Source organism: Thamnophis elegans, chromosome 1 (genome assembly GCF_009769535.1).
Source record: "Thamnophis elegans isolate rThaEle1 chromosome 1, rThaEle1.pri, whole genome shotgun sequence".
NCBI lineage: Eukaryota > Metazoa > Chordata > Lepidosauria > Squamata > Colubridae > Thamnophis > Thamnophis elegans.
The window spans coordinates 64,559,248-64,579,704 of record NC_045541.1 but is presented as its reverse complement, the minus strand read 5'-3'; the positions used below and the strand labels follow the sequence as shown (position 1 = coordinate 64,579,704).

General features: G+C 43.3%; 2 protein-coding genes across 7 annotated transcripts in view; one reads left to right on the top strand and one right to left on the bottom strand.

Annotated features, from left to right (window-relative positions):
• Positions 1–986: 986 nt before the first annotated feature.
• Positions 987–16,421, bottom strand: STK16 (serine/threonine kinase 16). Of its 4 annotated transcripts, none has more exons than XM_032217816.1 (8): positions 16,329–16,415; positions 14,346–14,518; positions 12,539–12,758; positions 10,258–10,391; positions 8,966–9,086; positions 1,955–2,050; positions 1,682–1,803; positions 987–1,585 (listed from the first exon to the last, which is right to left on the bottom strand). In XM_032217816.1, the coding sequence occupies exons 2-8, from the start codon at positions 14,429–14,431 to the stop codon at positions 1,447–1,449; spliced, it is 918 nt and encodes a 305-aa protein (XP_032073707.1). In that variant the 5' UTR covers positions 14,432–14,518; positions 16,329–16,415; the 3' UTR covers positions 987–1,446. The 4 variants fall into 4 exon arrangements, with proteins under 4 accessions (XP_032073707.1, XP_032073725.1, XP_032073717.1 ...); XM_032217834.1 differs by having other exon boundaries at positions 12,650–12,758; XM_032217826.1 differs by having other exon boundaries at positions 14,346–14,458; positions 16,329–16,381.
• Positions 16,395–20,457, top strand: part of GLB1L (galactosidase beta 1 like) — a 21,838-nt gene continuing 17,775 nt past the window's right edge. Inside the window, exons 1-2 of one of the 3 annotated variants that reach the window (XM_032217793.1) lie at positions 16,395–16,473; positions 20,131–20,292. In XM_032217793.1, coding sequence (XP_032073684.1) covers positions 20,239–20,292 — 54 coding nt within the window. In that variant the 5' untranslated portion in view covers positions 16,395–16,473; positions 20,131–20,238. The remainder of the gene's footprint in view (positions 16,474–20,130; positions 20,293–20,457) is intronic. The other 2 variants (XM_032217777.1, XM_032217784.1) reach the window with 2 other exon arrangements.

The window sequence follows — 20,457 nt, the reverse complement described above, 5'->3', positions numbered from 1 at the left end:
CTTAGGAGCTCTTCTCTATATCAGATAATAAATAAATTACTTGCAGACATGCAAGTAACATTAGTCCATCAGGTGGAAAACTGATTGCCTCCAGAATTGTCTCTGAATTCACAGGACAACTGGTATGACTCAGCCCAACTAATTCACATGCTGCTGCAGCAACATCTATCTCTGAACCATGTTTAAATAATTACTGCTTGTTCCTCTATCCCATTCTCTGTCAATAGAAGCAAGGTCGTACAGTATTTGTTACTTTTATCAGCTATGCTGAGGGAAAGGCCTTAAGCCAATTATAATGGGTAAAACAAGTCAATCACAGGACTTGAGTCTCCTAGGAAATTGTAGCAATGCTTCTCTTCAGAATGGTGTACAGAATACTGTATATATTCTCTATATATGTACTTTCCTGAAACACCACTGAATGCAAGGACTTGGATAACTTCTAAAGGTAATGCATTGTATATAATCTATAGATTCATCTGGTAGTGTCTGAACCCTAGAAAAAGATCTGACAGTCTGATGGGTCCCAACATGGATGAACTGGTTATTACACTGCCTCCTAGTGACATATTCACAATAATTGTAAAATGCTTGAAACTGCTCCATTTTGTTTTAGCTCAAAAGGAAACCTGATGAGACAAAATGCTCAATTTGGGTATTTTGTTCCAAACTCAAAACACTTAAAACGGACATTTCCATCTTGGAACTCCTGTACATATCTATCACCGTGGAAACAATCAACTTTTCAGAGAGTTAAAATAAAAGTTCCTATCCTATGTGAATCTGGTCCCTCAAAACAATTAACAATTAACATAAATAATACCAAAAAAAGAGATTTTTGTATCTAAATGTCAAGCAGTTATTTAAGGCTTGCAAAAATGAAAAATCTGGAATAACCACGAAGATGTGATTAAATACGTAAGAAACATGAGGGGGAAATGTGCAATTGAGCAGTATTTACGCTATATGATAAATAAACAACGCTATTGCTGGATCACATTTTTATCATCCTGGTGGTTTAAAAAAGTCCAAGATGGTGGCTGCATTTTATTTAACATTTAGGCCCTGAAGGCATGCCTTTATCAAAACAATCTCAGTATCAATCCATACTTAGTACATTCAGGCACAAATTTAGGAGCATTTTTTTCACAAAGAAAGGGAATTTTGATCCCTTGGAGCAATTTCATGCTTTGTGGAGGCATTTGATAAGGGCTGAGAATTGGAGCCATCAAAGCCTGGTAAGATACAGGAAAGAGTCAGGGGGTGAGTCCCAAAGACGAGCATCGTCCTTAATGCAGTCCCATTGTAAGACAGTTCCTCCAAGTACAAGACTGGCCTTCAGCATGACGTCTTCTCAGGTGTTTGCTCTGGACTTCATCTCTTGAGGTCCCACCTGGGCCAAAATGCCTCCAGTTGCTTCTGTTTTTAGCTGCACGTCCTGTGGTCTCAGATGCGTGTGGCATCATGTCCAGTGAGAGGCGGCTGTATTGCTTCAAGCTGACAGATTATGTCAGCAACAAAAGGGCGCTCCTGAGGATTGACTATCATTGTAGAAGAGAGGAGGTGTTCCAAGGCTGGGGAGTACCTGAAATTTAGAACCAATTTAGTTCAATCTGTCCTTGGATTGAGAGCCGCCACAACCCCCCCCCCCCTTCCCACCTTCTAGGTAGCAAATGCTTACCTGGTGTTCTTGGGCACTGTAAGGCGGTTCTGAACAGCTAAAGCCACACTGTCCCCCTTTTGGAAAATCATGTCATAAGGTCCTTCACCAAACATCATGCAATAGAGAACACAGCCTAAGGACTAAGCAGAGGTAAAGTGAGCCTATGGAGCAAAAAGCTGATCATGGAACAATGAAACAAGGTTTTCCTCCTCTGTACAAGGTATACTTGAATGTATTTGCAGTAATATTAAGTATTATTTACATTTTCTAAGGAGAAGTGATGATCCTTACCCAGATGTCAGTACGTTCATCAATAACACATTCACGCTCAACATTGAACAGTTCTGGGGCTCGATACGAGATGGTGCAGCGTTGGGCAGCCCAGTCCTGTGGAATCAAGAGGGGAAGGAAGATAAATCTAAGACAAAGTCTGGGAAGAGGAGAAATATCTCAACTCTTCTCTGCTAGCAGATTTCTCCTACAGAATCGGGGAATAGTTAACAGGAAAAAATACTTTAAGGGCATTAATCTATATATAAGTATATAAATGGCTCTGTGTGTGTGTGTGTATGTGTGTGTTTTCCAGCATAACTCTGGAATGCCTCGAGCAATTTCAATCAAATCTGGTACACAAATGACTTGCTCTCTGGATAAAAAATACTGTGGGGGTAAGACACCCCTAACACCCTTCCGGTTGTGCGTTGTTAAGATATAGCCTGTTGTGCCTTAAAATGTTTTCCACTGTACTGCCGTTAAATGGCTTCTACTGTACAGCGCAGTGGAGTTGGTAAGGGGGAAAATCCAACATTAGAAATTACGTTTGATCAGGACATTTCCTCCCTATAAATAAATACCTGGGCAATGTCGGGTTATCAACTAGTATTAAATATAATACATAGCAGTATTTGCTTAGTAGTCGGTGGGAAACAAGTAGGAAATTTCAGGGCTTTAGACTAAAGTGGGGATTGTGGGGGGGGGGGCATTCCAGCAGAAGTCTCTGGTAAACTACTCCCATGTATTTGACAAAAGAAAACGACTGTTGACTTACCTGAACGGTCCTTCTATGTGCGCTGCGAGGGGAATCCAGGCATGGGTTAACTTTGTCCATTAGCCTTGAGACTGAGTTATGCAAATTGCTGGCCACGCCTCCTCTGACTGGACTGGTTCAGTTTTGCACGAAGGATCAGCCAGCTTGAGAGAAGGAAAATAAGTCTAGAAGTCAAGGTAAGTCAGAATGTCATAGGAAAAACTGAAGTCCAGGCCCATAACATCCGAAGCTGAGGGCGGGTTTGGATTCCCCTCGCAGCGTACATAGAAGGACTGTTCAGGTAAGTCAATTGTCGTTCTCCTGTGCACTGCTTGGGAAATCCAAGCATGGGAGATGGCAAAGCAATAGACTTCAGGAGCGGGAGTGAGGCTGGTCTGGTGCCATAGCCGAATAAGCTACCCTTTGCAGCACGCGCTGTCCAAAGGATGCCTCAGGACCTTATCAGAGAAATGCTGCTGACTCAGGATCGTCTGCTCACGTACCACACGGCTAATTGTAACAGATGTGGATTCGGGTGGACAAGGGCTCCTTGTGAGAGGGATATCAGGTTGTCCGAAATTCTCCATGGACGTGAGATGGACAGATGGGTGAGGTCTGCATACCAGGGGCGCCGTGGCCACATCGGTGCAACCAGCAGCACCTCCACCTGTTCCGCCAGAATCTTCTGGATGACCAGTGGTACAATTGGCAGAGGCAGAAAAGCATAAAGGAGACCCTCCGGCCAAGGGCTGTGGGGGGCATCGGTGCCTTCTGCCCCTGGTACCTGGAACCTGGTGTAAAACTGCGGCAGGTGTGTGTTTTTGGGTTGAACGAACAAGGCCACCTGCGGGTGACCAAAGCGGCGGGACAGTTCTCAGAACAGGGCTGGGTGCAAGCGCCACTCCACCTGATCCACCATGGCCCTGCTCAACCAGTCTGCTTGGACATTCGCAGTGCCGGATATGTGTTCTGCTCAGACTGACAACAGATGGTTTTCCGCCCAGTGGTGCCGAAGTTCTGCTTCCATCATCAGGGATTTGGACCTCGTGCCCCCTTGGCGGTTGACATGCGTCTTGGAGGCCACGTTGTCAGTGAGTATCAACACATGATTGGATATAACCAGGTCTCGAAACTCTCGGAGAGCTAGGCGGATAGCCCGTAGCTGCAGCCAATTGATGCTGTTGCTCAGCTCCTGGACAGTCCAACAACCCGAATTGGCTCGCATCCATTGTAACTACAATCCGCCCTGGTTCCTTGAAGAGGCATCCTTTGAGGATGCAGGACAACATCCACAAACAGAGCGACAAGGACACCTTGGTTGGTAAGTGAACTCTGGCCTGAGAGTGACTGGTGTGAGCCCTTTGGAATGGGAGGAGATACCACTGCAGTGGTCGTGTGTGGAACCTTGCCCAAGGAACAACATCTATGCAAGATATCATCTTCCCTAGAAGTTGAGACAAGACCTCTGATTGAGCACTTGACTCACCAGGGACTGCAGGCTCTGCTGTCTCTCTTGAGAGGGAGACACCACACAAGTCTCCAAATTGCTGACCATCCCGAGATGCAGAAGAGACGTGGTCGGGTGCAGGTGGCTCTTTGGAAAGTTCAGTACAAATCCGTGATCCTGCAGGGTGTCGATAGTCAGCTGTAGGTCGCGACAAGCCTGGGCCCGGGAAGATGATAAGACTAAGATGTCGTCTAGATAACAATTGACTCTTACGGGAACTGACCTCAGTGAGGTTGCGATCACTGCTAGCAGTTTGGTGAAGGTCCGCGGGGCCACTGATAAGGCGCGGTACTGGAAATGACACCCCGCGAAGTGGAAGCGCAGAAACCTTCAATGGGCCAGGTGTATTGGCACGTGTAAGTATGCCTCGATGTCGATGGAGGTGAGGAGATTGCCTTGGCGAATGCTCGCCAGAATACTCTTGAGTGATTGCATTTTGAATTTTTGGTACTTTAGGTAGATATTGAGCCTTTTCAAGTCTAGGATGGCCCGCCATCCTCCCGAGGTCTTGGGAACTAGGAAGAGTATGGAATAGAAACCTAGACCCTCCTGCCCCCTTGGCACCTGTTCTATTGCTTTGATGGAAATGAGATGCTGGATTTCCGTGTCCATCAGGCGCTGCTTTACCTGGCACCTGGGCACCGGGCATTTGATGAAACATCTCGGGGGTATGGCCAGGAACTCCAGAGTGAGGCCCAGCCTCACAGTCTGAAGAGCCCAGGCATCTGAGGTTGTGGTTTCCCATTGGTGGACGAAGGTGGTTAAGCGTCCGCCAATAGGGCCACCCTCTAGCGAGTCATCGGTACCTACGAAAAGACCGGTTGTTGGCGCCACGAAAGGGCTGCCAGGCCTGGGCCTGCTTTTGGTGCTGGTTTCTACCTCTGTCCCTAGTATTGGCTCTGTCCTGAAACCTGTCCTGGGACTGAGAAAAGGATCTATTAGATAGAGGGGTGTAGGGGAGGGAGGAGTACCCCGACTCCCCAATACAAAAGGGCTGCCTTTGAGGATACGGTTGTTGCCTCTGATCCGTGCGCCTAGCAGTCGAAGGAAGTACCTTTCGCTTGTCCCTTGTTTCAATCAGTATAGGATCCAGCACTGCTCCTAATAGGGAACCGCCCTTGAAGGGGGTGGAGGCAAGGCACCATTTGGATCGTACATCCGCCTGCCAATGGCGTAGCCATAACAGGCGACGAGAAACTATGTTGGATGCCACAGCTCAGGACGCGAACTTGGGCGCATTGAGCGTGGCATCCGAAGAGAATTCTAAGGCCACCACCAGTTTGACCACATCCTGATGAAGGCGCAAGTCCTCTGGACCTAACATCTGTAGTTGTCTTAACCAAACTAAGGAAGTTCTATTGAAGAACGAGACTGCCGTAGCGGCACACAATGCCCAGGCAGCCGCCTGGTGCGTTTTGCGAATAACGAGCTCTGCCTTGCAGTCTCAGATCTCAGATGGAATGAGGGCCAGGGAAGCCAAGGCCGCTATTGGCGGGTCAGCAGTGGGAAACTGCAAAATGGTGTCCAATTCCGGAATGAAAGAATAAAGCTTTCTATCACCATTCCTAGGGGGCGAGACTACAGTGGGCTGGGACCATTGTTTTTGGATTACGTCCAGAAACAATTTGGGTGTTGGAATAGCCTCTTGTTCTTGTACTTGTTCAGCGAATAAGCGCTCTGTGGGATCAAGGCCCACCTCGGTACTGGCCTAGGTGGTTGCTCCCCCCAAATTGGAGGTGGCCTTGGCTTTATAAAGTAGAGATTTAAATAGGATTGGTCTGAAGAGGCCCAAAAAAGGAACCTTATCCTGAATCAGACTTTCATCATCTGATAATTCTAAATCCAAAATCTTACCTTCCACCCCTAAAACAGACCCCTCGCTGCAGATGGAAGGCAAGGGAGAAGGGGGATCAGCCTGAGAGGTGTCTAAATCTCTGGCAGAAATTAAATTCCTAGAGCGTTGACTCCTACGCTGTAATTCTGCATCCACTCCCCTAGATATGGCAGTGGCAATCATGTCCCTGAGCCCAGGGGAGAGGTCAAATTCTGAAGTATCCTCCGGTCTGCTGCTAGCAGCCATGGGAGTAAAGGTGGCTGAGGCCCCTGAACAGGAGGTAGCCAGGTCTGGGCTCAGAAGGATCAGACCAGCCCTGAAGGCCTGAGTCAGATCCTGCAGTTGTGAGATCCTGAGGGAGAGGGAGGTCTGGGGACCAACCTTGAATTCCAGTTAGGCCGGAGGTAGAAGGCCCTTCAGGCAGCAGGATGGGAGGTGGCCTGGGGGCTGAGGGATCCCTAGACCCGTTCTTGGTCTTACTGGTGCGCTTAGCGGCCCTGGCAGGAGGTGGGGCGGGATCTGTGGCTGGCGGCCCTGGTGGTGGTCCTACCCACTCTAGATGAGTCCCCAGTGGCATCAGAGGACAACTGAGGAGAGGTGGAAGCCCCAGCGCTGCCCCTGGTAATAGAACAATCCGTTATGTAAGCTAGGTTGAAAGGGCTCAAGCTCATGTTCACCGAAACACCAAATGCCGATCACAATCGAAGCAGAAGGCCGTGAGAGATCAAACTCATGCTCCAGTAGAATGGTGGTGAACCAACCTCCATGGAGCAATGAATCTGGTGATTTTACGTCACTGCGGGCGAGAAAATGAAGCCGCGCCCAGCCAGACTGTTTGTCGGCGCAAAAAGGACTCCAAAATGGCCCCAGCAACCAACAGCGGGGGCGGGCGATTCAAATCGGCGAGGTACAAAGACTGCCGCCAGAATGGAGAAAGCCTGCCTCGTATCTTGCCAGCAACCGCAGCCGCAGCTTCCAGAGGCTCTCGAGGTCGAGGTAATACAGGGAGCCCAGCCATATGGCGTTGCCAGGCAACCTCGGGGAGAAGGAGGGGGGCGACGGACAGTGGCTAGAGCGGGTTGGGTGGCAAACCAATCCCCAGCCTCCCTCGACAAGACAAAACGAAGGCAGCAAGCCGACCTTCCCACAACGAACAATGACACGCCCTCGCCTCCAATAAATAGGTTCCCTGGCCCTGAAGCCTCCGGGAACGCTAAAATCCAATTTACCGCTCCGCGAAAGGAGCTCAAGCTGGTGAAGAGAATCCAAGCTGAATAATAATAATGATGATGAATTTGTCTAGTAATCCAGAGAGAATAATTTTGCGTCTCTTTAGGCTGGACTGAGTTAAAAAACTGAACCAGTTCAGTCAGAGGAGGCGTGGGCGGCAATTTGCATAACTCAGTCTCAAGGCTAATGGACAAAGTTAACCCATGCTTGGATTCCCCAAACAGAGCACATGAGAACTAGGTGGATGCATACCTACAGTCACTAGAAACTAAGTTCAAGAGAGATTTTTTTTAAAAATAGGAAATAGGAAAAGCCAAGAGAGATCTAGCAAAGTCACTGTTCAGGGGAAAAAAAGAAAATAAATCTCACCTTGGACCACCTTTGATACCCCAGGGCGCTGGGATATCAATGAATGTTTCTGACTTTTATAGTCTGAATAGTGTTATTCCATTGGATGGTTTTCTTTAATCATTAGAGGTACTCCCCCATTTCCCTTCTATCAATCCAATACATGGAGCCTTTTTCAAAATACTCGAGACCGAAGTTATGATTTGCAAATCCCATAATCTACAAATATCTCCTCCTGAACAGATCTCACTACAGTAATTGTTTCTATTGCTTCTGCTTGCCTGCTGTTGAAATGATGACTATAGAGCAGTGTTTGCCTATATTGAAGTATAGCCACACTTTCTACTATTCATTTTCTATTGTGGGAAAATGGGAGGGGGGATTATACGGAGTTGGGTGATATGTAGCCATAATAACATTCTTTCTAGAAATCCAAGGTTATCCTTTGTCTCTGCACTTGGCCAGAACTGGATGGATGGAACTGCCAGCATGGCAGTGGAAAATTGGACCATGTGAGGGATTTGTGGGTGTGGGGGCAGGATCTTGAACTTTTAACTGGGTGGGAAAATCTGGAAGCTTTCAGATTCAGGTTTTCCCAGATGTGCCAACATGGCTCTCTTAATAAATTGGAACTTTGAGGAGTCTTTTCTCTCGGGCTCTGATTTACTTTTGGATGCTATTTGGAACTCTGACACTCTAAGGTCTTGGGATAAAGGCCATGCAGGTAGAGAACAAGTTGGTCAGCAGCCCTGGGTAGGGAAGGAAAAGATTCTTCCTGAAAACCCAAATAAACTGATCCATATCTTAACGGTAAAGTGAGCCAGAAATAATGCAGAGCCAGACAGAACAGTTCTGATTCAAGATCTGCAAGAAACTGACATCTACCCTCACTTTCAGGGGCATCCTCAGCAATGGTCATGATCTTCCAGACAGCAGGCACAACTAGACAAGTGGAGATCTTACCCTTCTTCTGAGTATGCAACATGCATGACATACATTTGAGTTTGGACTTTGGGCGCACCTGCTCATTGACAGGAACAGTCATTGTAAATGCCACTGCTAACTTTCTCAAATCTTTTGCATGTAAACTAGACTTTGTCATCAAGCTACCCAAACATTTCTTTTAAGAGGAGATAACACATTGGGACACAAAAGACGTTGTGCCATCATTCTGCATGCACAGACGATATTACTACTTTCTAATAATATCCTTCCTCTGCCATTAAATAAAGGGTGCTGGGATATCAGTGAAAGTCCCTGACTTTTATTAGTCTGAATAGTTTTATTTCATTGGATGGTTTTCCTTCATCGTTAAGGGTACTTCCCCATTTCCCTTCGAACAGATCAACCTCATACCTGAATAGTCATAGCTTCCTGTGAGCTCCGCACCTCAATGCGAGCCTGATTCATGGAGCCTAGGTCCATTAGCAGTGGCTGATCTTCATTGTCCAGCAGCACATTTGTTGGTTTTAAATCTCTGAAAAGGGGCAAGCAGAATATAAATGGATCCCTACATCTGCATTTGGCAACAGTCCAAGGCATGAGTCTTCAAATCCGCTTTAAAGGAAGTTTGAAGCTTGTAAAGTGACCTTGACTATGTGTCAGAATGGCCACACAACTGGCAACTCCAAATCTCATCTAACAAATGCTCTGTCGTCTACACATTAGCAACAAAAATCAGAACACCAAATACAAAATGGGAGGATATGACCTCGTAGACAACCCTCACTCTCTCAAGGACCTAGGAGTACTCATCTCAAACGATCTAAGCCCCAGAGCTCACTGTAACAGCATTGCCAAAAAGGCATTAAGAGTTGTTAATTTTGTAAAGCTTCTTCTCTGATAACATTGTACTGCTAACTAGGGCATACAAAACCTATGCCAGACCAATTCTCGAATACAGCTCATCTGCCTATAATCCACACTGTATGTCAGACATTAATACAATTGAGCAGGTCCAGAAGTATTTCACAAGAAGAGTACTCCACTTCTCTGCTCACAATAGGATCGCTTATGCCACCAGGCTCAAAACTCTGGGCTTGGACTACCTGGAACTATGCCGCCTGCGGTCTGACCTAAGCATACTACATAAAATTGTCTGCTACAACATCCTACCTGTCAATGACTACTTCAGCTTCAACCTCAATAATTCTCAGGCAAACAATAAATACAAACTCAAGGTAAACCGCTCCAAACTAGTTTTCAGAAAGTGGTCAACCCCTGGAATGCTCTACCAAATTCCGTTGTTTTATACTCAAACCTCCACAGCTTCAACCTTAAACTGTCTACTGTGGACCTCACCCCATTCCTAAGAGGTCCATACAGGGTCTGTGCACCAGCATGCCTTCCATCCCTGTCCTACTGTCCCCATTTATTCGTACTCATGTACCTTGTTCATATCCGTGTTTGTACTTATACCTGTTATCTTGCACATGTTTGACAAACTAAATAAAATAAAGAATAAAAATAATATCCCAATCAAAGTCTTTCCTGTACTGAACATACTGTCACACTGATGTTCTGTGCCTTAGGTTTTTCTTTACCTCTGCAAACTCCTCTTTGCCAGCAACCCTATTATAAAGACTGACAGTCTGTCATGACTTCAGTTCTGTATTCATACACCCTGCTTTCTAAGGCCAGCTTCTTACCTGTGTGCATGTCCCTTGTTATGGATGGCCTGCAGTCCTCGGCAGATGCCATGAAAAATGACCAGGATACGCTCCTCGGGCATGAAGCAGCCTTTATCTCTCAGAGCTTCTACTTCCTGCCAGAGGGTCCCTCTCTGGAAAAGAAACCTAGGTAAGTTGGTAACCGAAATGGCATGCACATCCTCCAAACTTACTGAGTGAAGAAAAAGATTTATCCCTAGCTATAAAGAGACTGTGGCCCAACTTGGCCTAAGGATGATTTACCCTTCTTTTCTATTTGAACCTCACAATTGCAAAGGCTTAATCAATATTGGTTTGGTTGCTTTTGGTTCAATCCGAAACAAGCAAATAGTTTATCTAAAGCAGAACTATGCAGAGTTTTGTAACTACAGTAAATATCATGCTATTCTAAGGGTTGATTAATGTATTTGTTACTTGATCACAAGCTCTAAATATATAAGTTGTCCTAGAACTCTTAAGTGCCTGTGGTTGTAGAGATGCCACCACAGAGGGAAAATGTGGAAGCATTGTTGAGCAGAATTACAGTCACAACATTCTGATTTGGCTTGAAGGAGAAAAGGGAACAGATATGAGAGGACCTCGGCTGACTTCAAATGCACTGCATGTAGAACAGTGTCTTTCATGCTTACCATCTTTAGGATGAATGGACTTCAACTCCCAGGATTCCCCAACCAGCATGCTTTTCTGGGAGTTGAAATGCACACATCTTAAAAGGTTCCAAAACATTGATGTGGAAAGTCAACTGATGATGATAGCTGGAGTCTCTTCTGCACAAAACTACATTCCCCTTGAGAGGTTAGTATGGCACTGGATATTCAGTTGATGACTATAGCTTACAGAGTTTTTGTACAGTTGGGGATGGGGCACAGCTACATTTTTCAAGGAAAAAGCAGATCCAGCCTCTATTACATGTGCCTTGGTTGCATCCAATTAAATGGATGTATTACTGCATTTGAAAAACACTCCAGCTATGGCAAAATATCCAAAACCTGTTTTTCAGAAAAGTACAATAATTTAATTTTTATTTCCAATCATGATTCCATTGCTGCTTATTACCAATGGACACTTTGGGACTAGTTTGAAAGGATCCCCATCTCCCACAATCCCTCATCTTTTTCATCTGAGGTCTGGCTCAATGTCCCAACCTCACTGGAGCCCACTGGGTTGACCAGATGAGGAATCAACTCTCCAGGAAGGCTAAAACTACCTTTATTGAGATCAAGTGCAATAATAGAATCTTGCAAGTCTGATTTTGTATACTTCCTCCTCCTTCTTTTATTCCATCAGCAAGATGTCTGCCTGAGCTGTTTCTAAATATTACCTCATTTTTCTGGACTTAAAACATGTCCCAGCCATTTTTGCCTAGATAACAGTTCTAGGCATTGAACAGCCATGTCCTTCCTTAGTTTCCACAAGCTGGCAGGGGCACAATCTTTGAAGATGGAATATCAGTTTGCCATCAAGATATTTTGGCTCCCTTATTTTGACTTGTTGGCATCCTATTGGGAACTTTTACTGTGTGTGTCATTATGGCAAATTTTGGAAGCAGGCACATTTTAATTTTTGTTCCTCTTGTATTCGTGTCAGAAGCACCGAGACGCTTCCGAGTTGAAAGGATTAGCTTGTGACATCACTGTTGCCCAGGGGATGCCCACCGAGGGTTCCTTTCATGTCCCCATTAATGAGCCCACCAAAGTGATACCCAGTTATCTACTCACATTTGCATGCTTTCAAACTACTAGGGCAGCAGGAATCTGGAATGAATAACAGGAGCTCACCTCGACACATAACAGTACTCAGTCTCAAACGCAGGCTTACAGAGTGTCCACCCACCATTATAATCACATGAGCTATCACACTCCTTGTTCTGCAAGTTATATTTCAGGAAATTTGTTGTTTTAAATAGTTTCATTTAAAAGGAAAATACTTTAACCTTTGAGCACAAGCCATGACACAAGACAAAAATGGAAAATAAATGCAATTGCATAAGAAAATATATGCAGAAGCCATTGGAGCAATTAAAGCAATTAAACAATAGTCTTCTTAGTGTAAGAATGTGGATCTTAATTATACTACCTGACTAGTTAACTATACCTTAGAAATGGCCTTTCCATGAATTGAAAGTAAGGTTAGCTGGAAGAGTCCATTCTTCTCCCTGCCTCACCTAATTTATCTAGTGTAACACACTTCTTGGCATGCATCCACTGAACCTGTCCGCACCTGATCCCTTAAGTAGGAAATTGATCTGGAGGTTACTGACCTTGAGGAAAGGCAAGAGGAGCCAGGCCTCGTGCTTGGATCCTTTCTCTACCATGGCATGTGCACAGAGGGGCAAGATGTTGGGGTGCTCAAAAAGCAGGTGCATCTCTACCTCATGCAGAGCTTCCTGACGATCATCCTTGTCGTGGCATATGATGCGTTTCAAGGCATAGAAGCGTCCATCCTGCAGCCCTTCGACCAGGTCCACATAGCTGAAGCCACTGCAGGGGGTAAAATGGAATAAGCCACAGGGCAGCAGGACAAAGACTTATGTATCCTGATGTAAATGGAACCCAAACAACTTTCTCTCCTCTTTTCTACCATGTCTTTTTTTACTTTAAAAGTTCATCCTTATTCTTAAAGTATGACCCTGTTCTGTTGTCATCCACATCTTACACCTTTGCAGCGCTGCAAGGCCCGGGTTTTCCACACAGGGTTGCTGGTTCATCAATGCCAGCTTTGTAGTTGCTATTCATATAACTTCAGTGCTGACACATATTAATGAGATTATAGAGAAAAGGTAGATATCTACATGCCACAACAGGAAGAAGAACAAGAAAGGACTCTTGTTCATGTTGTGCACCCTGGTTGTTTATAATCTCATGAAGCTGTTATTGTTTTTTCCAAAAAATACTTTGTGTGGCACTGTAAAATTATTGGCTTGATAAAGGGAGAAATGTTTAAATAAATGTCATATGACATTAAGCAGAATTCTGGTTCTTCTAGTTCTTTATCACAATACTGATAAACTGTACAAAAAGGCACAGCAACTGAATATGCTTAGCAATCACGAGGTCATGCATAACCCCCAAAATATAACTAATTAATTGGAAAGAAGTCGGGAAGATCACCCAGCTCCGTAGGAATCTGATATTTTCTATCATTAAAAAACATTTGCTACTTAGTTTATAATGGTATTTTCTAACACTAGAAACTAAATATTAAATATTGTTAGTCTGATGGTCTACTCAATTGCTGTGCTCTTTTTCTCTCTATATATATAAAAAGTGTCCTGAAGGGTGAAGGTCTGAGGTATTACTGAAGGAAGAGAAGCAGCAGACATAAGGCGCAGCAAATATATAATTATGTATCAGAAATAACATTCTAACTTTAATGAGTGGTAAGCAATGAAATCAGATACCCAGAGGAATTGTGGTATCACCTTCTTTGGAGCAACAGGAAACCCAATTCATGATGAAAAGCTGGAGGGAATTACACCAAGTGAGGAACAAAAAATATTTTTTTTAATGAAGCTTGAATGACAATTTTGGAGGAATATTTTGGAGACGGTGGGAAGTGATTAGAAAAACCAGTGGCCCTCCATGTTGCTGGACTGCAGCTTATAACAACTGACCCCAGCTATGGTGAGGATGTTGGACAATACTGATCAGAATAATCTGAAAGGAACAACTTTCTCCTATCTGGAATAAATAAAGATTACAAGATGCAATAATTCTATCCCTGGCAAATAAATCTATATACAGATATATATTTCCTACTTTTTTAAAAGCATGAACATATGCAGTTAAGACATCTTCCTACAGGTGGAGAACCACATGAATATTTATAGTGGGAGTCAGAGAAGGCAGTGAGGGGGAAACAATGATGAGAAGCACTTTAGGTAATGTAAAAGTTTTCTGCTTCGCTTCCGGGTCTTCCTAACCAACTTGATTACCACAGTTAAAATAAAACATAGACCAAACTAAGATAAAAGATAGGGTAGTGATTAAAGGATCCTCTGTGAAATTTCAAAATGAATCACTGTAAAGCATCTTAAAAGATCCCTCTGGAAGGATTCCAATACTCACCCCTCCCCAAGCCTGTGGATTAAAAGATAGCGTTTGTTATTGATGGTGATGGTCCCCCTTGAACAGATACACAGAGCATTGCCCATGGTGGTCGCTCCAACATCCTTCAGATTCTATAGAGGATAAGAAAGCAAAGTTCCAGACCTTGGTACAGCCATTGTGAAGGCCTACAGCTGAAAAAAAAAGAGGTAGCCTCCTGTCAAGATATTAATAAATGGATACATATGTAAAGTAGTCCTTGTTTAACATTCACAATTGGAACTGGTCATTAAGCAAAGTGGTTGCTAAATAAAATGGCAAGTGTGCTTCTGATCTTATTTCAGCTTTCCTTTGCTTTGCAGATCTGCAAAAGTTATACATGCAGTCACTTTTTCATCACCAGTCAGAAATGTGAACAGTCACTGTGCAAAGTAGTTGCTAAACATGGAGTATCTGTGTAGGAAGCCCAATGACCTTTCACATAAGGTACAGCACTGAGGGGGAGTACAAGAGAATAGCTCAAGTTGTTTGCCAAATAACAGAATTGTCCACCCATCAGTTTCTTTTCTTCCAATATCATATTGACTTAAAAAACACGGTCGTAACATTGGCATTGGAGAGGAAAAGAGACAGATCAAATTGCAGGCTGTAATATAAGCTATCTTTCTGTGGGTAGGAGCCAGACTAAAAAACAAAACCGGGAACATATTCTCCAGCTTCAGGGAGCTTCAAAAACAGCAAATATCATCTGGTAATGTCATGGAAGGGCAATGGCCAGAATTTTCAGGTCTTCTTTTTTACTTTTTTGGTGGGGAGAGGGAAGTGAGGTTTAAAAAAGTAAAACTAGGTTTAGCACATTTATTTGGGGGCATATTAGAAAAAAAGAGAAATTGCACTGCTATGGCATGCCCACTAAATTTTGATGGTGCAATCTTAAATTGACTTTGAGAATTGCTCCCCAAAAAGGCAACAAAAGCAGGCAAAGCACAGACTTGCAGGCGTCCCAGCCCAGGTGAAGACAAATGTTCCATTCTCTGTCCGGTTATAATAAAATATGCTCTGAGGAACAATGAGAGTGTTAATTGTCAACTCCAAAATGGCAGCCAGCTGCATGTCAACAGTTTGGCAGCCAAGAAATATATACTGAATGAATCTTCTACAAAGAAAAAATATATATGCGGAAAACTAGGGAATAGGGCCTGACTCCAGTCACCCAAACTTTTGTAGTCTATTTTTGGAAAAAACAAAAACAAAATGCCACTGTTTATCTCAACAAGGAATGGAACAATCCAGAATCAGAACTTCCTTCCCAGTTGAATCATATGATGAAATGTACTGTAATTGGTATCTTCCCAAACACTGAACTGATGGCACGGAAAGGCAGAAGAAAAGTATCTTTAACTGCCTATGAAAAGTGTGACTTTTTAAAAACTACATAATAAAACTCTTTTTATGTTTCCCCTTGGTTATCAAGTAAATTACCCTCTCCCTAAGTATTACCCATAATCCAAAATGAAAGGACAGAAGCCTTCCCTTTGGATTACATTCTAAAAAGGCAAGGCACATAAGAAAAAAAAGAAGGGTGGGGGAAAATAAAAGGTAAATATTAGTTCAGAGCTGGAGAGCAAAGCGTTGAGCAGCAATCACATTCAGTGGTTCAGAAATGTATATACGGTGATTGGGGTGCATCGAAAAGCCACCGAGGGAAGCAGTGCATGCAGAGTTCTGCCATGGGAATAATGCTCTCTGCACATGACCAGATGCACTGTCGCAGTTACTGTTATGTCATTTGTTCTAGAGTGGATAAGTGCATTAAATTCCAAGGCAGAGTTATGGCTAAAGCAGGGGACGGAAGTATCCTGCCCTGGAAGTCCTGTCGCCCTTTCTGGAACCGCCACTCTCGAATAAAGAACAGCCACAAAGTCGACCAAGCTCATCTTCACGCCCCGCCCATCCGCGGAGGCACACGGTAGAGGGGGAGAGGGGAGGGGGCGACACACTCACCCAGTCTCTGTCTAGAGCTCGAAGGCGTCCTGGAGAGCTTGAGCGCGACAGGAGCCACGGCGCTGGTGGTGACGTTATAACTCTGCGCCGTCTGCTCTGCGGCCCTGGAGGTAGCTAAGCAACGGCTCGAGGGGAAGAAGAAAATGTATGTGAAAGAGGAAAAAGAGGGCGGGGAGTGGGAAAGAACTGATAAGCAAAAAGAGAAAAGCAGACAGAAGTCATGAACTGAGTGTTCAAGAGCAAGTCTGTAGTTTTTAGCCAAAAAGTGCTGAGTTTCAGTATTGTTCACTATTGTTTTATTTGACTGGGGTTACTGAAAATTTCCTAAAATGTGAGTGCCACTTTGAATTCAGCAAACACTTATTTTTAAATAAATGGGTATAGGTCTGTAACTTAGTCCCAAAAGTCCAACGGTGCTTTTTTTTTTCAAGAGGCAACTGGACTTTTTGGTTTTTCTTTGAAGACGTTTTGCTTCTCATCCCAGAAGCTTCTTCAGCTCTGATTAAATGGTAGGGAAACTGAAGAAGCTTCTTGGATGAGAAGCAAAACGTCTTCAAAGAAAAACCAGAAACTCCAGTTGCCTCTTGAGGAGAAAAAAACCTTTGGGACAACCATGACCTGGATGACTGAGAATCTCTATAGAAATTTAGTCCCTAAAAGAGCTTATGTTCTTGAATTCTGCCATGAAAATAATGTATTCAGTATACTTCACAGAGCTGTTGTCAAAATAATGCCAAGCGAACTCATGAAAAGCTCTAAATGACTTATTTTAGGTAGGATATAATTGATTTTTAATATCAAGTGTTTCTCTAGAAAACTTAAGGAAACATGTATAATCCACCACCACATAAGTTACTACAAAAACTCTGTGAACTAATTAGAACATGATTAGCTCAAGGTCTTCTGGTGAAATTTATACAGTGGGGCAAAAAAGTATTTAGTCAGCCACCAATTGTGCAAGTTCTCCCACTTAAAAAGATGAGAGAGGCCTGTAATTGACATCATAAATAGACCTCAACCATGAGAGACAAAATGAGAAAACAAATCCAGACAATCACATTGTCTGATTTGGAAATATTTCTTTTGCAAATTATGGTGGAAAATAAATATTTGGTCAATATCAAAAGTTCATCTCAATACTTTGTTATATATCCTTTGTTGGCAATGACAGAGGTCAAACCTTTTCTGTAAGTCTTCACAAGGTTGGCATACACTGTTGCTGGTATGTTGGCCCATTCCTCCATGCAGATCTCCTCTAGAGCAGTGATGTTTTGGGGCTGTTGCTGGGCAACACGGATTTTCAACTCCCTCCAAAAGTTTTTGATGGGGTTGAGATCTGGAGACTGTCTAGGCCACTCCAGGATCTTGAAATGCTTCTTACAAAGCCACTCCTTCATTGCCCGGGCAGTGGTTTGGGATCATTGTCATGCTGAAAGACCCAGCCATGTTTCATCTTCAATGCCTTTGCTGATGGAAGGAGGTTTGCACTCAAACTCCCACGATACATGGCCCCATTCATTCTTTCCTGTACACAGATCAGTCATCTTGGTCCCTTTGCAGAGAAACAGCCCTAAAGCATGATGTTGCCACCCCCATGCTTCACAGTAGGTATGGTGTTCTTTAGATGCAACTCAGCATTCTCTCTCCTCCAAACACGACGAGTTGTGTTTCTACCAAACAGTTCTACTTTGGTTTCATCTGACCATATGACATTCTCCCAATCCTCTTCTGGATCATCCAAATGCTCTCTAGCAAACTTCAGATGGGCCCGGACATGTACTGGCTTAAGCAGGGGGACACATCTGGCACTGCAGGATCTGAGTCCCTGACGGCATAGTGTGTTACTGATGGTAGCTTTGTTACATTGGTTCCAGCTCTCTGCAGGTCATTCACTAGGTCCCCCAGTGTGGTTCTGGGATTTTTGCTCACCGTTCTTGTGATCATTTTGACCCCATGGGGTGAGATCTTGCATGGAGCCCCAGATCGAGGGAGATTATCAGTGGTCTTGTATGTCTTCCATTTTCTAATTATTGCTCCCGCAGTTGATTTCTTCACACCAAACTGCTTGCCTATTGCAGACTCAGTCTTCCCAGCCTGGTGCAGGTCTACAGTTTTGTTTCTGGTGTCCTTGGACAGCTCTTTGGTCTTCACCATTGTGGAGTTTGGAGTGTGACTGTTTGAGGTTGTGGACAGGTGTCTTTTATACTGCTAACAAGTTCAAACAGGTGCCATTAATACAAGTAATGAGTGGAGGACAGAGGAGCCTCTTAAAGAAGAAGTCACAGGTCTGTGAGAGCCAGAAATCTTGCTTGTTTGTAGGTGACCAAATACTTATTTTCCACCATAATTTGCAAAAGAATTATTTCCAAATCAGACAATCTGATTGTCTGGATTTGTTTTCTCATTTTGTCTCTCATAGTTGAGGTCTATCTATGATGTCAATTACAGGCCTCTCTCATCTATTTAAGTGGGAGAACTTGCCCAATTGGTGGCTGACTAAATACTTTTTTGCTCCACTATAGCTGTGTAGGGATGCAATGATGGCGAACAGCGTGTAAGGATTTCAGTGCAGATGTCATTTTAGCTACTTTAACATGCTGGATATCTCAGTGGGGAGTTTTAATAAAATTTAATTGGGAGTTTTAATAAAATTATTTAAAATTTAAATAATTTTAATAATATGATTATTGTGATTATTTTAATGAGTGGCATGGTGGCCTAGTGGTGAAGATGTCCTCTGGGAAGGTTGAGAATTCAAACTGAGGTAGTGGCAGATGTTTCCTAGGGCACAAAGAAAAAAATCTGTTATGAACACCGCATAAGCGTCAGGAAGGGCACTGGTCAGTAAATACTCAGCTTCATCCAGTCACCCTAACTCTATGCTGAATAGAGACTACAGGATCTTAAAAAGGGTGGGGGGAATGGTGATTATTTTAATGTTGATAGCAGACATTTGACATTCTGATCAAGTAATTCCTCTGTGGCTTAGATTGCAATGGCATCTAGAGCTTGATTGGTTTTACCCAAATTTTACTATTCAGTGACTCCTACCTAATTCCTTAGTTTATAACAGCATCTCATTATGAGGTGGCACAGAATGTGGTGATGCCAAGGTTAGTGTGCCCCCTCACTGGGACATTATGCACTGGTTTCCTTGGGTGTCTGTATGGGTTCCCTGTTGCTGAATGAATACAATGATTATACAGGTCTGGTGAGTAAAAGGGACATCCAATGGTAAGTTTCAATAAATGGGACATAAAACACTGAAAAATCTTTTCGTGAAATGGGACACTGAAAAGCATGAAGATTATATAATTATATGAGCAGCACACTATTTAATAATTAAAATACTTGATATTCTTATGGAGCCTTTTGCTCTCTCAGAATAGGTATGTATGTATTAGCTTGTTTCATAATCACCATGTTTGGCTCTGATCATTTCAACATTTATTAGATCTACAAGAAATGTGTGAGTTATTTCTAAATCTAGTGTGTATAATTTGTTATTTAAAATAATTGATGCTTTTGAACATACAATGCAATATCAACTAAGTTATATTTCTTTACACTCATCTTACAGATAACTATTTGTCATTCTGCTAGTTTGAGGAAATGTATGTTTTGCATAAACTGTATACTTGGTAATGGTAAATAAGGGCTCTGTTTCAGTTCCTCTGTTTTCATTTTTGCATTCAGAAGGACCTTGGTACATCATGGTATTGTATTCTCTGATATGACTGGTTTTGGATTTAGTTCATTTAAAAAAAAATGCTGACTGTCCTTTTCCCCTCCCAACTCATAGGACAGATCACTCTCTCTCTTCAGAGGAAGCACCAGGGCCTGCCCATCAGATTGTCATGTGATATCTTCTTGCAGCTTCTTGTTCCAGGCTGAAGTTAACGTTAAACAGATGGGGCTGTGGCTGTATATTCTCATGATATTTTTGGGAGGCTTACAATTTCAGGTAAGCAAAAATAACAATTAGGGAAGGATTTTATTGGGGGAAATGCTGAAATCATTTTTTTCAACTATTAAGGGAAATACAAAAAAATTATCTATCTGCTTTGTAATCTTCTACGTAGTCTCATAGTCCAGGTTTTTCTTTAGATCTTTTTGGCACTTTTTCACC